The following is a 22,049-nucleotide window of genomic DNA, read 5'->3' as shown; positions in this document are numbered from 1 at the left end:
CCTTTCGCAATGAGGGCCTTTGTTTACATGCAAAGCCCCAGGGTTTGTATGAAGCCTGCGCTGCCCTGTCATTACCACACATGTCCATGCTTCACCCTTTGTTTCAGTAAATAACGTGGTTTTCACAACACATCATTTACTATGTACTGTCAGCTAGACAAGTAGGCCAAAAGTTACATGTTAGGTTTGCAGCTAAATTAATAAACTCTTAAAACCATGTTTTAGGGTTTTAAAAGTAGCATTTCTTTATCCAGAGCTGGGGCCGGACCTGGGGTGTCCCTCCATAGGTCTGCTGCCAACCAGTTGGTCATACATGGCTTATATTGACAAAAAAATTACATATTCATTAACATATTCCACACCTATTCTAACAGAAGCTGTTTAAACAATGCTAAGCAAGAGTCGCATGTTTCTCAGTTACTTCTCATTACCTGTTTTAAAAGAATAAATTGTGAATCTAATCTATGTCAAGAATAGGGTATGATTCCCAAGTACAAAGATTCTACGGTTACAGAGCCTGCTTATACGAAGATTCTGTGGTTACAAAGCTGGTTAATCTTTAAAGGATACTACCTTAATAGTCTACTAAACTATGAGTTCTAGAATTGCTTAAAACACAGTCTAATAACTGAGGACCTCTAATATCACTCAGGACCTCTTAACAGCCAGGCCCAGGGACACAGGGGTCAGGGCCGACCCCAGTTGTGAGGTGAGACAACACAAGGCAGCACACAGGCCTCACAGCAACACCGTAGGTAAAGGCAGGAGAAAGGCAACACAGCAGAAAGCACAGCGGCAGCACGTTCTGAAGGGAACCCCTGCCCGCCTCGCACCACAACCGAGGCCGCTCTGGCTGCCACAAAATGGCGCCTCCGGCCGCCTCAGCCGCTCCGCGCACCTCGCGCGCTGGGGCTCGAGCTGGGGGGCGGGGCCTCCGCAACGGTCGCTCTGAGGGGGCGCGAGGGCCGGCAGCGCCTGAGGGACGGGGCGCGGGGCGCTGGGGCTCGAGCTGGGGGGCGGGGCCTCCGCAACGGCTGCTCTGAGGGGGCGCGAGGGCCGGCAGCGCCTGAGGGACGGGGCGCGGGGCGCAGAGCCGGGGCTGCCGCTGGGGCGGCGCCGGGCCCGTCCCGTCCCGCCACCTGCCTCCCGCCCCGGTATCGACGGTGTCTCCGCGTTGGCCAGGTCCGACCCCTCCTCCTCCGCCTCCCGCGGCGGTGAGTAGGGGAGTCCGCTGGAGGAGGCCTTTCCCGGGGCAGATCGCAGGGACGTCCAGCTGTGACGGCGGACGCACCTCCCCTCTTCCCCCCCCCCCCCCCCCCCCCCTCGGGAGCGATAGGTCTCGCTTTCCCTCCCTTCTCCCGCCTCATGTCTGCCCATATCACGATAGTCGCGGCAGCCGCGGATAGCACCCGGGGCAGTTCGCGGTCCGGCTGTTGCCTGAGCGGGAGGGCGGGGGAGGCGGAGGCCGAGGCCGCCGTTAGAGCCAGCGGGTGCAGCGGCCGCCGCCGGGCCCCTCAGGCGGGGGTGGCCCGGCCCGGCCGGTTTTCGCCCATGTATACGAGGCCACCGACTGCGAGAGACTTGGTTTGGCCGCGTTGAGTCGTTTTGTTTCTAGGCCGGGTTCAGCAGACCAGCACCCTGCGTTCCAGAGCGAGGTATTAGCAAAGTAATACATCCTGGTTTTCCTCAGTATGTAGGAAAAAAATCACCTTGCCAATATAATAGGCTCAGGCAGGATCTCTCAGCAAAGCGTATTTTATTAAAAATTTTGCAGGGCTGGGTGCTCTACATAAAGGTCGACACACGGACTAGGGCAAAAAGTCCCTGCTTGTATCCCCCCCAAAACCCAGATGCAAATTCCCTGCTCTGTTCCCCATTGGTTGGTACTGCAGGGTTTACAGACTACCCGACGCCTGCCTCAGTTTACCTGTCTCATTCATCTAATTCTAACAACTGCCTCCCCTTATTGATTTATTTAAAATATGGATTCCTGGCTCTTTGGCTACCCTTCCGCCTAGATTAATTTTTTAAATACGGTAATCAGTTTGCATTCTGGGATTAGTTTGGAGAGACTTTGTTTTACATTAAGGATTCATAGTCTGATGTCTCTCAGTCCTTCCCCCACGCTGGGGTCAGGCGCCAGGCCCCAGTTTTGTAAAAACAACATTCCACCCCCAATGGCTCCTTAAAAGTACGTATTAGTGTCAGACGTTGCAAGGAGCCCAGCATAGAGGGGTGATGTTGCACACATCTTCCACAGAGACACCTGTAGTCATTCTGATCTGGCAGTAATAAAAGCGAAAGAAAAAAAAATCAGACTGTTTTATTCTCAGTGATATAAGACATTGACCTTTTCACAGTCAATAGCAGATTGGTACCTTGAAACTGCAACAGGATACAGTTGTAACTGACATTTTTTGTACAGTGCAACTGCTGGCAAACAAACACAGGGTATCTGCTCAGATTAAATGAAGTAATGTTTCAGAGTTTTGTGTTTGGGTGTTTTTCTTAATATCTCTCTGCTATTTTTTTGTTTTAGGGTAACCAACCAAAGAAGTTATGAATATTATCTGTGGCCTGAAGTTGCTGGGCAGGAACTGTATTTTCTTTCATTTGTCTTCTTTAACCAAGCAGGGAAAATGCAATAATCTCTCTAGGCTTTATGCTGCATATTGCCGAACTCAAGTCATTTGTACACGAGATAGATGCCAAAGGCTGGATTGGAAAGGAAATACTAGAAACTGTTTTTTGACTGGAAGTCCTGAGCACTACAGAAACTTCCTCAATAAAGGACAGAAGTGTCTTTTGAATTTTTCAAATACAGAAGTTTACAAGAATGCAGAGCACAGTTGGGGAAGGTTTTGCTTCCAGTCTTCTTGGCCATTGCGGGATAAGACCACATCCCTCCAGATCGGTTCTGTAGAGCAACTTCCACATCGTTGTTCTGCTTGGAACATTCAGATCATCAGGTCTTTTCGTGCATCACCATCCTTTCAGGCTGCACCAGTGCCTCTTTTCTGGATTATTGTTAAGCCAGCTCAGAAATTATTTGCTATAATTCTTGGCAGGTAAAATACTATCTTACTTCCTCTTTTAGTGTAGAATCATAGAATGTTCTGAGTTGGAAGGGACCCACAAAGATCATCAAGTCCAACTCCTGTCACTGCACAGGACAACTCCACAGTTCATACCACGTGTCTGAGTGCATTGTCCAGTCTCTTCTTGAACACTGTCAGGCTCGGGGCCATGACACCTCCTTGAGGAGCCTGTTTCAGTGCTCCAGCACTCTCTGGGTGAAGAATTTTTTCCTGATGTCCAACCTAAACCTCTCCTGGCCCATCTTCCTGCCATTCCCTCAGGTTCTGTCATTGGTCACTAAAGAGAAGAGTTCAGCACCTGCCCTAAGACCCTGTCATGCCAAGATGTGTGCATGAGTTTGGAGAATGGTAGATGTATTTGTAGTGTTTTCATGTTATTATTTCTGTAAAATTTGTAGGACTGAGGCATTGACTGAGAGTTTGCTCAACTAGAAGTTGTTTCCATTTTCAGAGGTGTTAGATGCATCTTTCGCTTTTCTCATTCTCACCTACACATGGTAGAGGGAGGTAAACCAAGACGCTGAGGGACATTCTTCCTTCTGCTGCACGAGGGAAGAAATGGAGGGGAGAAGGTGCCAATTAGACTGTAACCTTCCATAAGCTCTTCCATGAGGTGGGAATACAGCAAGCGCACACACGAACAAACCCTGTTTTAACCATGTCCTAAGTTGACACTATTTATATCTTACAGGAGCATAAGAAATTGGTGGAAGGCACTTCCTCCTAATAAACAGGAACTTTTTAAAGAAAGCGCAAGAAAAAATAAATGGAAGATACTGCTGGGTGTCAGTAGCTTAGGAGTCGTATTTGTCATGTTTTATTTTACTCACTTGGAGGAGACACCCATCACTGGGCGTGCTCGACTGTTGGTGTTTGGAAAAGAGCATTTTAGAGAACTGTCACAGATGGAATACGATATGGTAAGATTTTAAAGAAAAATTCAAAATACTCTAAAACTGTTAATGCTCTTTTATTTTCTTTTATTTTCTTTTGTTGTTGTTGTTGTTGTTGTTGTTGTTGTAGCAATGAAGTAGTCCAATTAATGAGATGGGCAAACAAACCTTGTGGTATCCTTGATAAGTTTTCAACTTCAGGCTCAGAACCCTGCAGAGCAGCCCCATCAGTTACCCCCCACTCTTGTCCCTGTCCTTTTTAGGAGTTCCATTTCTGTTAGAAAACCATTCAGGGGCACATGATAGTTAGAGAGCACATTACAAGTATGTAGCAACATTTCTAACTGTATTATTGTAATATAACAAGAAATACAGAAATCTGGTGGAAGCAATAAAAGCATAGATAATAGGTATATGCTGAGATCTGTCCCATTTTCTGTGCTGATTCGAGCATTTTTTGGCACTTGTTTAAGGCCCTCTCTCCTAAGCTGTCGCTTTGTAAGGTAATACTCTACCTGCATTCAATTCTATTTCTTTTATTTTCTTTTTTTTTTTTTTTAACTGGATCAGCTCATTTTTCTCTAATTGCTTTATGTTAAACTGTCCATTGCACTCATTTCTGTAACTTTGAGTTCTGTGACTTTCTTCTAAGCCAGTGAAACTTTATAACCCCTGTGAAAATGTCACTGTATTCCTGTCTGACAAATGTGAGTTAAAAACAGAACAGAAGAAGTACAAGGGTATATTAAAATTACCTTTTGTATAAATATGTCCGCCTTGCAAATTGCAAGAGAAATACACGGATAAATTATAAATTTAGATGGTTATTCAGGAAAGTATAGCAAGGTTTGCCAAATTGTGGTGCCAAGCTTAACTGTACTAGGAAGATGCCGGATACAGGAGGCTTTAGCACAAAGTTTTACTACCCTATTTTTGATCTGTGGTTGGTTTACTTCCTTTTAAGTTTATTAATCATTAACTTGTGGGTCTGAAAGCCTGAACTCTTAATATATTTGCTTTGTCTATGTATTAAAACTTACATTTAACCAACTTGTGTGTAGCCACTAAATCTGTAACTGAGTATGTATTTGTTCTGCGTAACCATCAATGTATTTTTTTTTTTTCAGTGGATGGAGAAATTTGAAAGTAAAATGTTACCTGAGACAGATGCACGTTATCAGGTCGTGGAGAGAGTTGTTGGTCATTTATCTGAAAGCAATAAGGACATCCCACAGGTCTCGACACTCAAGTGGCTTATCCATGTGGTAGATGAACCAGATGTAAATGCTTTTGTGCTTCCAGTAAGTTGAGCCCAATATAAAAACTCTTAGTAGTCTTGAAAGTAGTAGTCTTCTACTTAAGTAGTAGTCTTCTACTTAATTTTCATTCTTCTTTTGTGTACAGAATGGTCAAGTGTTTGTTTTTACCGGATTGCTAAATGCAGTTTCTGATATTCATCAGCTGTCTTTCATTTTGGGACATGAAATAGCTCACGCTGTGCTGGAACATGCAGTAAGTATTTAAAGAAAGCTGTCTAAAATTCCGAAATTAATTCTAATTACTTTAATTAAGGTTTTTCTTGTCACTACCAACCAAAGTTTCAGTGTGACTATTTCTAGTTAATGAAAAATGGAATTTGAAATGAGAGTGTTCTGATAGAGTATATCCTCATTACTCATGTAATATTCAATAACTGTCAGAAGTCCTGTAGTAGCCAGTGTTAGCACAACGTCTGCCAGTGCCTTGTTCAGAGCTGTATGGATGGATTATGGCTCACTATTGACAATCATTTCAAACTTGGTCTGGAGGTGCCTTTCCTCCTACACCACAGACATAAGGAACTAGAGGTACTCAGCAACTTGGTTTATTACTCCTTCACTTCTTAGTGAAATGGATATACTTTAATAAATTATTTAAAAATACATGATATTTTTCTTATAGTAGCACACACTTTTAGAACACCAAACTCCAGAATGCCTGGAGCTTCATTCTGCATTGACAGGTGACTTTAATTTTTCCCTATCCTGACATAAATATGTTGAAATGGGTATTTCTTTGCCATTTGAACAGAATGGATGTAATAGTTTTGTTGTGCTTTGGAGGTAAAACTATGAAAAAAGAGGATGGCATAGAAATGTGGCTCATACTCTTCTAGATCGACACGATTTGCTGGAAGGTGCTGCTTTGTTTTTAAATCGGTTTCTTTCTGTGCTTGTTATTTTAGAAAATTGTATTTATTAGCTATCCATCAGTTTGAGAAGACATACTGAGAAGCTTGTAAATGTAAAGATCTTGCTAAAATTGCAAAACTAATCTGGAAATGAGTAAATACATTTTAAAGGCAGTGGAAATACAGGAGAATTTCTGCATCTTCTGTGATTTTGGATGACAAGCAGTTGACATCATAATTGCTTGGGCTCAGTGGAGCCATCTGACTTGTTAAACATCTAAAAAGATATTTCTAATAATAAAGAGAACTTACCTTGTTTGTATGGAGCCTGTGTCACCCCACTGGCATAGATAAAAGTATTGGATGGTCCAGCTTGTAAGCGCTCAGGTCAATTTGTTGTATATGTCAAACAGAATTGTAAAAACCAGAAGAATTTCAGTTTCTTTCTTCAGGATCTCGCAGTTTCTGAAATTAAAGGACTGCAACAGAAAATAATAAATATATTATGCCTAGTGTCCCCTTATCCCATTAGTATTCCAGTCGAAATGATGTCTATCTCTTCTCAAGTTAATGTAAAGAACAGATTTCTAGATCTTTTTCTAGATTTTTCCTTCCAACTGAAGTGTTTCTTGGCCTTTGTACTGAAGAACACTGACTGCGCACTCGCATCATGTTATCTCCAGCTGTGAAACTCAAACTGGGAGAGACCCAAAATGTATTTATTCCAGCTGTATTTACGCAGTTGGTGTGGATTCTAGACCGAAAGTACCTTGTATCCAACTGGATTTTTTTTGATGCAAGAAGGGGAGCTTGTGTTTGCCCAGTTTCTGTGGCTGCTCAGAAAAAACTGTAGCTGTTTTATACAATGTTTTCAAATTCTATTATGTTAAAAAAAAAAATGCCTGACAGTGAGGAACGAAAATGGGACCATTTCTTTTTGCAGGCAGAGAAAGCCAGCCTGGTTCACTTCTTGGATTTTCTATCACTCATCTTTCTCACCATGATCTGGGCCATCTGTCCTCGTGATAGTTTGGCAGTTGTTGGCCAGTGGATTCAGGGCAAGTTGCAGGAGGTAAGACTGACATTTTGGATTATCCTTCTGGAGTTCCACGGCAAAACATTTTTAATCTTGGCGAGGCGGAACCACTAAATAGGATGTTTGAGGAAAACGGCAAGAGGAGAAATATTATATGGAAAAGTTAATATTTGAGTATGTTTTTCAATGAAAAATGTTTTTATAAATCTGCATCTGTTTTAGCTGATGCAAATTGTAATTTGTCATCTTGAAGAACCTTAGGTCTTCCTAAATGATTTGATTTAGCTGAACAGGCTCTGAGTACCTGCTCGCCAATTAAGTCAGATGATTTTCTTTTTGAAATTTAGCTCATCCTTTAAAGTTGTATATATTGAAATGCCATGTTTTAATTTTGAGTAATTGTTGAATTGTTTCTAAACAAAATAAAATATATGGAATTCTTTAAATACATTGTTAGTGGTAAGAGTGGGTTCCAACATAAGAAAATTGAGAGTCTAAACACTCTTTCAAAGTATAAACCAGGCTATAATAAAGCTTACTGAAATAATCTTTTCAGACAGCATATATTCCAATAAAGGAAATTCAGAGACTTTGTGGTGCCATTTTTCTTCAGCAGTCTAATTTACTTTCTGCATCTTGACAGTTATTGATCCATTTCTTTTTAAAACATGAGTCTTTTTAAAAGAAATTTTGCTTGCATTGTAAAACTCGATTCTGCATTTAAGTGAAAGAGCTCTCTGGTTTCCTCAGTTTCTCTTGATACTTTTCCCGAGATTTCCCCTGGTTCCTCAAAAACATAAAATTAAACATAACCAATCTGGTTTTGTAGTTCTTATGCTAATGAGTAGATGTGTGGACTCTGAACATAAATTATCTCTAAAGAGCTTGGATATTTGTACAAGTAGCTAAGAAGCCAGTACGTTGATGAATGCTAGCCAGCATTTTGAGGAGCTGAATTTGGAAAAAGCAAAGTGTGAATCAATCCTGAGACAGCTCATAATTTAGACAGCAAGATTTAACTCCCTGTCAGGATCTTTTCTCCTCCTGCAAGCTAACTGCAACTGATGTTTTGGCATCGGGGACTGGAGTTATGCTTTAGATTGGAAATGGAATCTGGGTTTAAGCTCATAGTCCGCTGTTGCTATAGGACAGATATGTTGCATATGAGATACTGTATGGTAATGTGCTGGTTTAAAACTGATCAAACTTGTTTTCAGTAACATTATACATATCCATAGGTGATACAGAATAAATGACTAATACTGGCAAAGCTTTCATCCCATATACAAAAGATGCTGGGTAGAAATCTTTGTTTCTGTTAGTCACCCAGGGATGCAATGCCTGTTTGTTTCCTCCATTTAATGTTTACCTATTGCACTTACCTGAAAATTAACCTTTCTACATGTTTTCTCAGGATGTTTCTTCCATAACTCTGTTTTACTTTTTAAAGTTTTAACATCCCACTCTATGAAAGCTTTATTTAAGCCACATTGCAGTACTTGCTTCTATTTCAGTATTTGTTTTTCTTTTCTGTCCTCAGAGGCTTAACTTTTTTACTTATTAGCTATTTTTTATTTGTTATTACTGACTGTAAGTAGTTACCAGTGACTCTTGGTTGGCGTTTTGGCATGTTAGCTTCAGTTCTGCTTTTTTCTCCAAAGCCAATGACTTTGCTTGCCTTAAGAAATTGTTAAGTTCTCTTATGGGATTTGTTCATGGTTGTTCTTTAGTCATGTTTTTCTGAACTGAAACATATTGGCTTCGGTTTTATAGCAGCAGTTATTTTATGTGGGAACTAAAGCCTAAAAATTATTCTTGGAACAGCAGAAAGCGTGACTCTGAGTTCTGCCTGTGTCCTGCACACTTGTACGTACAGTTACAGTACTTCATATTATCTTTCTTGTCTGCCTGACACCATCAGGTTTGTTTTTCGTGTGGAAACTGGTGGCTTTGGATAGTCGAGTTACTGTAACTACCTTTTCTTTAACATACACAGACAGGTCTGATAATTTATTTGAAAAATCAAATCTTTCCTCTTTATTCTGTCCAATTTCTGACAAGAATTTTAGATCAGAGTTTGAAGATCTAATTTTTCATTCCAGCACATTCACAAATATTTTTTTAACTCATTTTTCAGCAGCAGGTGAATAGTTTTATATGTTGGATGACTCGGGACCCTTTTATGTGACCACTGCTGAGACTTCATTGGCTAGACGCACACTATGACAGAGAGCTCAAGTTTTCTCAAGAGATTCAGATTATCATATAGTTTTAATTTTAGATCTGAAGAAGAAACACATAGAAAGCTCAAAAATTGCCAAGGACGTGTTTAGGTTACTTATATGCTAATGAAATTTGGGTAATGATCAGAACATAAGGAAGTAACCACAATTATAGGGTGGTAGTTTCCTCAGATGCCAATCTGCAGCATGGGCATGTCCTGAACTAGAGATTGCATTAGTGTTGTGTTTATTCTAAAAATACAGCCATATTTTTTTTGGCAATATTGGGGTAGACATACGGGCAAGTAGTCATATCCTTGTGCTTAACCGTAAATGCAAATAAAACTAAGGGCTAATAGTTTAAATACTGACGTTTTTATTACCGTCTTCTTGCTGTCCCATATCTCTCTTTCTAGATGGTCTGCTAAGATGTGTGCATTCAGACCATTAGTTTCCTAGTCCTTAAACTTCTTCAAATTGTTTTTTGAGACGGGTGCTACTTCTGCTGCCTCTGTTCCAGTTAGTGCCTTGGGTAGTCTTGTTGACTTCCCAGTTTCATTTCCCTGTTCAATAAATGTTTAATAACTAAAATGATAGTTTATCTGGCTAACTGAGAAATGGTGTGTCAGGAATATATGACAGGCTAGCCAGGGATATTTTTATTGTTTAGTGAAAATATGCATTGCAATAGACCCAGAGCACTTGTTAAGGCAATAGAAAAAATATATTCCACTTCAAATAATGACTTTATCTTCAGAGAATTACAAAAATATATTTATACTTTAAATTTTTAAGGTCTGCAAGGAATTTAGAAAGTGACCTTGTCTGTGCTTACTTACAAACTAGTATATTTGGCTTGAAAAAGCCTCTAGAGGTTTCTTTTTTTTCTTCAGTAGCCTCGTTAACCTTTCAAATCCCCATTCTTCACTTGATATTTCCTAATTGAAACCCAGAACAGAATGTTGTGCCATGTTCCTTATTTCTGTAGGAGACGGCTGTTTTAACAAGTCCTGATTTGCATTTACTATACCCTGATTTACTAGGGCAGGGCTTCCCAAATCTACATGAGTTACATACGACGAAAGGTGGTATTTATGACTAAATAACTGTTTGAGAAAACTGCCACTGTCGCTTAGTGTGTATTAATACAGTCTCATACCCTAGAAAAAAGGGAGAGGAGTTGCCCAGGTTGACATCTTCTATTTTGATTTCTGAAGGGCAATTTTCACCTTGTGTTGGGGGATAATAATGACAAAGGAGTAATTACTGCATGAAAATATGTATGGCTACATTCCATGCTCTGGACTGTTTACCATACCAAATAGATCATACCAGATTTATAGACAATTGTCGTAGAAACTTAAGGGAGACACTGGAATTTTTTACTTACAGTTGCTACAAAAAAAAAATCTTAATGGAAGTAAAAGAGTGAAATGAAGTGAAAAAAATCTAGTTTAAAGTTGGCATTGACCTTTTGGTTGCTGTGAGACTGGTTGATGAGAGGCCATGAAAATATGTATAATTTGAATTAATTTCCACTGAATACAGGATCAATGAACTACTTACAATGGAATTAAATATTACATTAAGAAAATTAATACTGATCAGATGTGATGTGAACATGGTAAATAAACACTATTTCTTATAAGAAGGTTAGAAAAATAGCTACAGTGCTCTAGCTTTGTACATGTTCAAAGCCAAGAAATAGAGTTTGGATGTGCTTCTTTGCAGTTTATGTTTGACAGACCGTATAGCAGAACATTGGAGGCTGAAGCTGATAAAGTGGGACTTCAGTTCGCAGCAAAGGTAACTACAAGTGGTTTGTTAAGTCAGCAATTTACCTGACATTTTTCAGTTCCCATTATAATCAGAGGGAGTTTCACATCACATACAGAGATAGACTGTGTGTGGGAGGGTTCCAAATTTGTAAAGGTACATAGATTAGTGAAATAATGGGAAATAAAAAAGTTTGTAGGGAAAGACAAAGTCATTCTGCCTAAATTGTTTGTAATAAAATTGAAGTGTAAAGTTGTGCCTCAATGACTACACAGTATACTTTCTGTGTGGCTTATTACTATTAGAAGAAAAAGCTACATATTTCTAGAGAGGACAATGCCAAACAGTAAGCATGTAAAGATACAAACTGCGTTTTAGATTTTTGTGTTTCATGCAGTTTCCATCTATTGTGAGTTCTGAAGAATGCTTTCCTATGTTGTACTGCACTTAAAATATTCTAATCTGTAACATCTATTTTTGTAACAATAGAGTAAAATTTAAGAACTTCTTGATATTGTGATTATATTTTCTGTGTTTGCTGATAAATACAAAGTATGTCCATACTTTTCTGATATTTAAAGATTTAATCTACATACAGTGATAAAGAAATGCAGCCTTGCTAAAGTAAAGCAAAATTACATCAGAAATTATGCATTGTTTGGGTTTTTTTAGTCACTTCTTTTCTTTTTGGTCCCTGTGGATTTTAATTCTAAATTAAATTCTAAATTAAAGAAACCAAAATAACTCTTCCGTTTCTAGCTAAGGGCAATAGAGCTAGATAACTGTTCAATAACTATGAGAGCAGCACCACCTAGTGTTAATATTTCAAAAGGAAAATTTCCTTTATTTAATATTTCTTCAAGGGAGAGTTTTTAAAATTAACTTTGATTCTGGAATTAAAACTGCATTTGTAGTTTAAGGTCATCTAAGGGAATAATACAAACCATGAAAAAAGTGTAATTATTGTGTGTACTCACTGCTTTGTAAGACCTAAGATGTAGGGCCATACCAGAAAGAAAAAGCAAAGTGGTATCTCGGCATTTCTCTGCTTCTGCAGATAATCTGCAGGTAAGCGCTTCTGTCTTTCTGAGGGACAAAAAAAAGTAGTTTCCTTGCCTTCTGAGAATTTGTCTCTTTTAAATAAATGAAAATTAATGTAAGAAATCTTGTTCTTTTTTTTCCCCTTCCACTTAAATGCAAATATAAAGGAGGCTGTTGTTCATATACAAATGCCATTCTTAAAGTTAGTATTCCATGACTTTCCATTGTTAAATATATATTTCTGTGGAGAGGGGTAGGAGAGTCCTAGTTCTGCAGAATTTACTATTTTAACCTACTGTGGATTACAAAGATCACCCTTGAAAAAGGCAGTGTAATCACTTGCAGTTCATTTTTAGAGATATTTGAGTATATATCATTATCCCTTTATATTTTTCATGCTAAACTTCTTCCTGTAAATTTGCTTAAATCTGTGGAGATGATTAATTTGTTCTTCTGCGGTACCTGTGTCTAGCAAATAGAATAAGCAGCTGAGTTTTTTAAAGGACAATTACATGCCAGGAACTGTGAATCTGTTTTCCTCCTGAATTGTCTAATTCAGATATAAGGATTTTAAGATTGGTGAAGTTACATAGGTTTTAGAAGGAATAAATCCAGTGATTATCAGGATGAGGTTTTTTTACCGTATTAGATATTTTAGAGCATATTTTTTCCTGTCAGGTATGAGGGGTGACCACCTAAAGAGGCCTTTAAATTTAAAAATTAAAGATGTCTTTTGTAATTTCTTATACATTAGAATGCGTGTTGTATTACTTAAGAAGTCTAGTGCTGTATACGTTTCCTTTCTCTTTCCAGGCTTGTGTGGATGTAAGAGCAAGCAGCGTATTTTGGCAACAGATGGAATTAGCAGAAACCATTCAAGGGCAGCCCAAGTTACCAGAGTGGCTCTCCACACACCCTTCTCACGAAAATAGAGCTGAGCACTTAGACCGGCTTATCCCAGAGGTAAGCAGAGTTCAGAAATGTGTCTTTTTCTTTTAGGAAGGTTGCCAGAATTAGTTTGGTATTGATTCACAAGCTACTTTGGTATTGATTTACAATCTACTCTTTTAGCATCGTACTTATCTTTCTCTTTATCCTTCCATAAAATTTCCGTTACAAAGTTCTCAACCTTAAAGGTTCTATTAAATGAGGAAAATTTAAGATAGCACAGGTAAAATGTAATTATGTTGTTTTATTTGTTTGTTTCTGGTTGAAGTGTAGTATTTTTGCTTTTGAATGGCCTCCCTAGTGTAGATGTGACAGTGTCACAGGTCTCATCCATTCTTTTCTCTTTTTTTGTCACTTTGGAAGCCGGTTTTTAAGTAGGAGCCCTAAACTGTCTCAACTTCTCTTGCTTTGATAGCTCGCTCTGAGCTTTCAAATCAAGAACGCCCCAGCCTGTCCTGTCTCTCTCACTGATGTGTGATTGAATACACCTCCATTATCTGCGCCTCAAAAGAAGGTCAGATCCCCCGTAGAAGATTTCCTAATAGCCCTACTTATGATAGGTCTCTCTAGATTTTGCAGCCTGCTTTTTTCTTCACATCTCTGTTCTGTCACGTTAGGGAGCAGATTTTACCCCACGCCAAGGAAATTGAGCTAATTCACACAGTTGCCCATGAATCTTCAGTCGTTTCTCTGTTCTTTCAGAATTCCCCTCAGAGGAGTGCCAAGTGGGTACCCACTTGGGGATTCTCCTCATTTGCTGTGCTACTCCCTGGTAGAACGGAGAACTATTCCAAGTTTAGTAATCTGAGGTTTTTTACTGTTTCTTTAGATAGTGGGGTTTTTAACTACAGCAAAATAGTATGGATTGGTTTTTGCCTATTTTTTTCTTTTTGAAAGATAGTGCTAAAGCACTTCATAACAGCACTGCTTTTCAGCAAGCTAAGCTGTGTGTGGAAATTCCCTTTCTTATAACCAGCTTGTACTTTCTTCTTTTTTTTTTTCTTTTAAAAACTTTCAGTCACTTTAAGTCTTTCTCAATTCCAAACTGTAAAGACAGCTGAGGATTTATTGGCAGAGGTAGCACTAAAATGTTGAGGTGTTTGCTGATTTCAAAGGAGGAAAAAAGATTTTCAGGAATCCTTTGATGAGAATGAATGTGGTGAATATTCTAAACAATGGCATAAATCAAAATCAACATTAGGGGTAGGAGAGTGGAGACTGGTTAGACTGAATGTTTTAAATTCATATACACAAATTCTGTACTTTGCAAAGACAGGTTGTGAGACTATTGATGGATTTTCTAACACTTTGGAGCAGCTGAATGGAAAACTATACTTGTTGCAGAGCCTTAATTTTAGTTAGATTGAGCATAAAGAGTTCAGGATCCTTTATTTTCATACAGTTACTGACTGGCTTATAAAGTGGTAATGAAATAAAGTACTGCTTATGTTCTACCCCCAGACTGAGCAAATCAGTTAAATAACTGAGCAATTGTATAGAACTGGCAGTTACGTTATTTGTCTTATGTCTTCTAGTTTAGCAGGCAGAGCAACCTTCATGTTTTTATAGCCATTCTCACCTCCAAGAGCGGTGGAGGTTAGGAAGTTTTCTTCCAAAAGATAGTTGAGTGGAAGGTGTTTTCATTTGCCTTTTACCTTAAACATTCTTTGGACTAAGATGAGAAAGCTGGGGCCGAAGGTTTCCTGTTTTTAACAGTCACTAGGTAAGTGAGGTTGATAGTACAAAAGTGGAATAAACATGAAAGAAGGTATGTAGAGGTGTTGTTGGAGGCTTCTTGTCTGAAGCCATGGAATCCCAGCGCTTGGTTCAATATCAATGCCTTTTAGTTTCATCGTTCACATACTTAAAGCCTTTTAGAACAGTATATTTACCATTTATTAATGGCCATTAGACATTCAGAGCCCATGGAGTGAAGTCAAGTTTTGAAAAGGGCCTTTTTATCTCTCTAGTACCTCTCTGAAGAAACTGGACTTCTTAGACTCAGTATCAAATCCATTGTGAGCAAGAAACAAGGATTTAAATCCTAAAAAATAACCCTTCTGCTGGGTTTTGCCTTTGTACTTAACTCAATAGACTGGTTTATATTAAAGATAATGATACAAATATTGTTGTGTTTCATATGCTGATGGTTTTGAAGCTGAAGTGGTTTTCAGGACAATATAGTATCTATTATAAGACAAACTACTATAGCTGGGGGAAATAGAGATAAGATTTTTGAGTTCTCAGGCCACATGGATGTTTCTCTGAAGACTTCTAAGCAAGTTCACAATAAGATGTGAACATATAAAGTGAGAATTTTCCTTCAGATAACAAAACGGCATGTCTCAATAAGGTGACTTAACAGTGTCAGGAAATGTAAATTAAAGGAGGAATATTACAGGGATTATTTTTTCACATAATTAAAACTCATTTGATTTGCTCCCTGTCTTTTAAAGATCTTGCATCTGGTTTTCTGAACCAGTTTGAAGCTACAGCCGAGGTGAGGAATTAGTTAATAAGGGACCTATAAGCAGTTACAAGGTGGTGCTGTCCTGCAAAGGAAATAAAATTAAAAATAGTTACCATGGTTTTTAAAAGATTTTCCCTTCAGACTGGGAGAGATTTGAATTGTAAATTAGGAAAACAGAATATACTGTTGAATAAGAAACTGAAATTTCATAGAATTCCTACATGGAAGGTGGTGAGATGCTCGGTGAAGACCTATGCATTTTCTTTTCAGAAAAATAAATCTTAAAATAACTTTGTAGTAGCAGGAAAGATACTTAGCATTGTCCTGGAGAGAAAAAATTTGGAAGTGTAGTGCCAGAGAGAAGTCATATGATCTTCTTGTTCACCTCTGAACCTTTTATTTTTATGTTCTCTGACTTGCTACAGTTTTTCTACCTTTTCCTAATATGCTGTTCAAATAGAGCACTCTACGTCAGCTGAAGCCTCAGCTATACTGAATAAAGCAGAAGGTTATCTACTGAGCTCTGCCTGTGACACAAAAATTCATCTTGACGTGACATTTGCTTTTTTGGCATCATGTTGTTGGCTCAGATTCCGTTTTTGATTCACTGTAATCCCTATTTCCCACACTCTCTTGTGGAAATGCCATGTTGAGAACATTTAAAGAGTAATACTAAGTTGGGATATGTCACCTCTACTGTTTCTCTTTCATTTGCTAGATCAATTAACTTGTCAAGTAAAAATTACTTTGACAAGACCTGTTCTTGTCAAATCCACATTTACTGTTTATTATTTTTATTATTGCTTGGGTAGTTATTGCTTATTCCTCAGTCTGCTGCTTTTTAGGTGAAGATACATTTATTTCACTTACTTTTCAAAAATAGGTTGCTGTATTTGTCCTTTGCTTATGATTTGAAGATTATTTCAGATAGTTCTAGTACTAGAGTGTATTAATTAAGCCCTATCAATGTGAAAACAGAAAATAAGAATAAAAAATACTGAGTTGTGTTTCTAACCTTGTTGTAAAGTTGTTAAATATTATGTCACAATTTTTCTTTTCTGCACCAACAGAAGTAGGGAAAGATTTGAAATATTAACATTATATATAACTTGCTTTTCTTCTCCATCAAATAACAAAGCTACCCATTCTATTAATCATCTTTTTACTACTACTTCATTTGTAGAACCTGTTGTCTTCCCTATGCCTGCTAATTGTAATTCATTTTGCAACTCAGCATTTCTGTTTGTTTTGGTTTTTTCCCTCCATGCTTGCACTATTTTTTAGTTTTTGTCAGAATTGCAAGGTCAGAGCCTAAGTTAGCCCTGCCAGGTAATCGCAGGTCGGACACAAGCGACTCTAACCCTTAGCCTGGTTTATGGACAAGAGAATGTGACTTTTATACTGAGAGAGCTGACACCCTGGGAGGTGGGATGCACTCCAAAGGACTGCAGGGGTCAAGATGCAGCAGTTAGCCTGAAGGATTAAGACTGCGACCTAAAAATTGCTTGTTTCTATGTTCATCTCTGCTGGTCGGTTTTATATGAAAGCATTAGGATGAGGCTGTCCTTCCTAGTTCTTACTGCTTTCCCCCTTCCAGCACATTGCAGTCACCTCCTGCAATTGTATTGGTAGGAAAACCAGCTTTGCCTTTGTTATTATATTTATAAGCAGTATTTTTGATATCTTATTTGAGATCTTCTGAACCAGTAAGTATGCAGGTGGTCTTTGTTCTGAACAGCAGTACTTCTCTCTTAAGGTTAACCTGAAAAGAACGGCGTTAAAGTACTCCCAGGTGAATCTACGTACTCACTCTAGCTAGTTAACCGTGTCTCAGTTCTATCCATCTTTATTGAGAATACTCTTCCGTACAACCAGTCAATGAGACATGTTTTTACTAGAATACCAATGCTTTTACTTGTCCTGTTACCCAAATTGTCAAAATCCAGTTTACTTGAGCAATATTAAATTACCAGATTGGAAGTTGGAGGTGATTTTGGAAGTACAGTATGGCTGATCATGTTGGGCTGGCTCATCTTACAGGAAAAATTGAATGGTAAGCTCACCAGCCTGTTACTGGCACTTCAATGATGTTAGAGAGCTACCGGCACAAAACAAAATAACACCACGGAAAGAGCACTTTGTGACTAGGGCTGATTGTTGCATGTCACAAACGTAAGTACAAAGGCCACTCTCATTGGAGCGTGTGGCCGTAGTTGTCTTTAACAGTGAGATGACATGTCAGCTTAATATCCATTCTTGTTGCCGTAGTCTTTTTAATGGTGTATGAGTTGATGGTGGTGTATAAAAGCACTCTACCCCCTTGGACAGCTTTACCTCTAGCAAGAGCACAAAGTCATCCACAGAGTAAAAATGTTAACTCTGAATTATTGTTTTGTACCTTTTCTGTAAATTCTAAAATACTCCAGTATCTTAGATAAGTGAAAGCATGGAAATAAGCCAGTCATTTTATAGCCATGAAAACCAGAGATGTAAAATTGCTAAATTAGTTTAAAAGAGGATTACGTTGCCTTTTCCAGGATACAGCCTAAATCTTTATATTTCCATTTGCCTTGAATAATGCTGCTTGACATTAATGCAGTCTTGCAGCAGCTTATGTTCTGGAAGAGAACAAGACAAAACTCTTGGTTTGTCATAAATGTCGGTTTAGAAATTAATTGGTCACTGAAGCAGAAGAGTGTTGAGCAGAACAGCTGCATTTGGTGACTACATGGACAATCATGCTGTAAAAAAACCAAACACCCTAACAAAAACCCAAACAAACAAAACCAAGCAAACACAACCCACAAAATAAACAAAACCACAGACAAGCAAAAAACCCCACGAATACTGAAAGCTTTACTCATATTTTTTAAAAGTTGGACAAGAGAAATATTTGCATGTCTAATCCAGACTTGTGTATTCAGTAATTTGAATGTTATATTTCAGCAAGAAAGAGTGGAGAAACTCTTGCTGCATTCCTGGAATGGACCTTTTTCCAAAACCTGTTGTTAAATTTAAATTCTTCTCATTTCTAGGCATTTACAGCAAACTCTTTATCAGTTCACTATAGAAAAGTTAGGAGAAATATGTTTTGATACCTCCTTGTACAAAGAAATGTGTTAAGAAACTCTGCTTTTCTCTTAAAATCTGCTGTAGTAAGATGTTCTCAGTGTCTCCTGTGAAACAATACCAGATTGTTTCAAAATGATGGGCAAATTCTTAGACATAGGCATACTGAAATATTTGATTTGCTATTTCAGCCAAATGTAGTATATATAAAGCAGATTACAATTTCTGGACTGGTTTTTAAGTGCAGTGGTAGGACCGCTATGAAAACTGTGTTGCTTTCTTCTTCCCGTTTAATCCATCGTGAAAAAATGAATCAACCCACACGTTCCACCAACAATCCCAACTGGACCAGTCGCCAACTGGTCAGGAGGCACCCGGCTACAGTGCAGGACATTGGCCGTTACTTTTCAGGAATCCAGGGTTATGGTGAGGTCTGGGATAAAATAAGCATTTGAACTGAATGTTAATCTGCCCATAGTTTTATGCTAATTGAGGTCAAGATACAGGTAATATTGTGTAAAAGTGACAGTACCACAGTGACCATTGATTAATGCTGAATATTAGGCTAGTTTTTGACTTGATATTTTCTTGGTGTTTCATTTTGCAATCTTGAAAAAATAGTTCTCAGTGAAGGTGTAGAACCCCCTAAAATTCTACATATAATATTTTGCTATATGATAATAGGAACTTTTATTGATTAATTTAAATGGATCTTTTAGGAAAATCCATGGATACTAGATCTGTGTACAGCCACTTGCAAAGTACTGCATTGGACTTAGTTGTGTGGTATCTATTGTTAGCTCTAAAACGATCTGCCTGTTTTCATGAACTAATTAAAGTATGTTCAGCTTTGTTACAACGAACACCAGTTTAAGCATCCTTTAAAACAGCTGAATTCATTCTGGTTTTTATCAGTTTCTCCACGGTGCCTTTGAGAAATGAAATCCATCCATTGTTGTTCTTTTCAGATCGCCCACAAGGCAGAATGGTCAGGGGGGGCATGCCTGCCCTGTGGGATTTTAATTCTCTGGGAAATTCTTTGGGTTCTTTGTGCCTCAGTGGCACTTACTCAATGACCAGGAGAAATTTAAAGTTCGTTATCCTACTACTAATCTTTTTATCCAGATAATTTTCTACCTTGGTTTCTCAGAGCACTGGGAAGCTCTGTATTCAAGTGCCTCTTGGAGGTGAGATCACTTGTGTAACTGGACCTTAACTATACTGATCAACCATCTGGATCTTTGTGCCAAACAGTGAAATGTCCATTATGTTATTGCAGATTTTTTTCCTGCTTTTTTGAGTCAGACATCTATATATAATTACTTCAATATAGAGTATGTCGGATGAATTAAATTATTCACAGCCCTTTTTATCTTGATGCAGTCATTTGCATTTACATGTGAATGCAAATTAAAAGGTAAAAGGTACCAATGTGAACAAGAATCACATAAAACAGTTGAAGAACTTCCTATTCATTTATGCTGTACCTTTTAGAGTATCCATTCTTCGAGAGACTGTGAAAAAATTGTTTTCATTTTTCATTTTTCCCATTGTTTTACCATATTGCTGCATTTCTTCTCAGGAATTCTTGTTTTCTATTGAAAAGTTGTTCAGCAACAGCTCAGACTCAGTACTATACTCACTAAGGTTTATGTGCAAATGCCGACCTTACTGGAAAGTGAAATCACTGACTGAAACCTTTTATTTGTTTTTCTTATTCAAATGGGCTTCATTTATTTTCTTATGTATTCACAGGCTCTTAAAATAAGAGAGAGCTGCAATTGCCCATCTCTTTCTGGACCAGATCCTCGCCTTATTTTCAGACTTAACATGCAACATCTTCTGGACTCGTCTAAAGATCGATCAACTCAAAATTCTACAAAGCGGGATCTCTCAAAACCAAAACTGGGTTTTCCTCACACACAAAAAGCGGAAGATATGCCAGTAACTTTTGCAGCTAAACCTACAAACTAGTGATAATAATTTTCACTTTCTGTGAAACTTGTGGTCCCTGAAGGTCTACCTTGTGACACAAGTTTGTCTTTGAACCATAAAGAAGACATGGCCACTCATATTCTATGTTTCTTTTATATGATCTCTCTTTCAAAGCAATAAGGAACTGTGCCTACACTAGAAGAGCAGCAATGTTAAGCAGAAAGTTTCTTATTCATCAAGAGTTATTAAAATAAATCACTTCTCAGGGGAAAGATAATCTCATACAATCCAGTCACACTGTAATTTTCAGCTTTATCAGGCTCACCTTGATCAGAGGACGGATGAGCCAGAAGCGTCCCTAAAGCACAGGAAAAAAGTACAATTTTCATCGCTTAAGTTGTCTGGTTTATCTTGCTGGAGTTTCGGTTAGATCTGTTCAGCTTCATTTAAGAAATAATGAGGAGAGCTTACCGCCTGTTCCACATATAGTATGGTTAAAAATATTAAGTGTAGATGCAGTAATAGCTGATGGGCTAGATACACCCCACTTAATTAGGTGGATTTTCTGCTGGGATTTTTCTTCTTTCTAAGCCATTTTAGAATAAGGATTCATTCAACATTTTTCTTCAAAGTGACCTGAGTGGGTTACACAAAGTTGAATTTAAAAAAAAGGAGCTAAATAATTTTCAAGTGAGTCATTCTTCTGAAGAAAACACTGTATAAGACCCACGGTTGGTAGGACTACAATGTTTCACAAGGATGGCTGTTGGCTTTTTAAAATAGATCAGGGTGCCTCATCAGAGGGCAGCAACATTTGATTTGGGTATATCCGTTTGGATAGAATGTGGAAATATATCATGTAGTAGACAAATACAAAAAAGTTTCTTGAGTACACAGCTTTTGCAGCTGTACCTTAGCCTAAAAGATTACTTTTCTTCAGGAAACTGGCATCTAATGCTCAGCATCCCCCCAATCTCCCTGCACGACAGATTTTATACTGTGAAGACCAATATGCACAATAGAAGTAAAGCTCTGCCTTTTGTGCTGGACTGGCCAGTACAGCCAGCATGTTAATCTTTATTTATATCTAAACAGATGCAGTTATCCCTGCTTTGCAGTTGATGAAAATATTGACATGTTGATCTTCCAGAAAGACACAGAAAGAGGCAGCAGTGAATTAAAATAAAAAAGGGAAATCCCATTCCTTTATCTGTTAAGAAGTACATTACTTTATTTTTGCTGCTGCTGTTAAAACAAAAATCTGTTTCATGTATGGTAGGATTTTACATGAAGAGGACATTAAAAATATTTTACACTGCACTGTATTTTGAAACATTTTTATATATGGTGGAGGCAAACTTATGATTTCTTCAATTAAAGCAGAATTAAAG

At 38.3% G+C, this 22,049-nt stretch overlaps 1 protein-coding gene across 1 annotated transcript; it reads left to right on the top strand.

Moving 5' to 3' along the window:
• Positions 1-1,111: 1,111 nt before the first annotated feature.
• Positions 1,112-21,056, top strand: OMA1 (OMA1 zinc metallopeptidase). Its single transcript, XM_080349227.1, has 9 exons — positions 1,112-1,214; positions 2,540-3,068; positions 3,790-4,018; positions 5,119-5,292; positions 5,396-5,503; positions 7,105-7,233; positions 11,151-11,225; positions 13,050-13,199; positions 20,479-21,056. The coding sequence occupies exons 2-9, from the start codon at positions 2,560-2,562 to the stop codon at positions 20,695-20,697; spliced, it is 1,593 nt and encodes a 530-aa protein (XP_080205353.1). The 5' UTR covers positions 1,112-1,214; positions 2,540-2,559; the 3' UTR covers positions 20,698-21,056.
• The last annotated feature ends 993 nt before the right edge of the window (positions 21,057-22,049 follow it).

The sequence above is a fragment of the Nesoenas mayeri genome (genome assembly GCF_963082525.1).
Source record: "Nesoenas mayeri genome assembly, chromosome: 8".
Classification (NCBI taxonomy): domain Eukaryota; kingdom Metazoa; phylum Chordata; class Aves; order Columbiformes; family Columbidae; genus Nesoenas; species Nesoenas mayeri.
The sequence above is the reverse complement of the archived record's forward strand: the minus strand, read 5'-3'. Positions and strand labels throughout refer to the sequence as shown.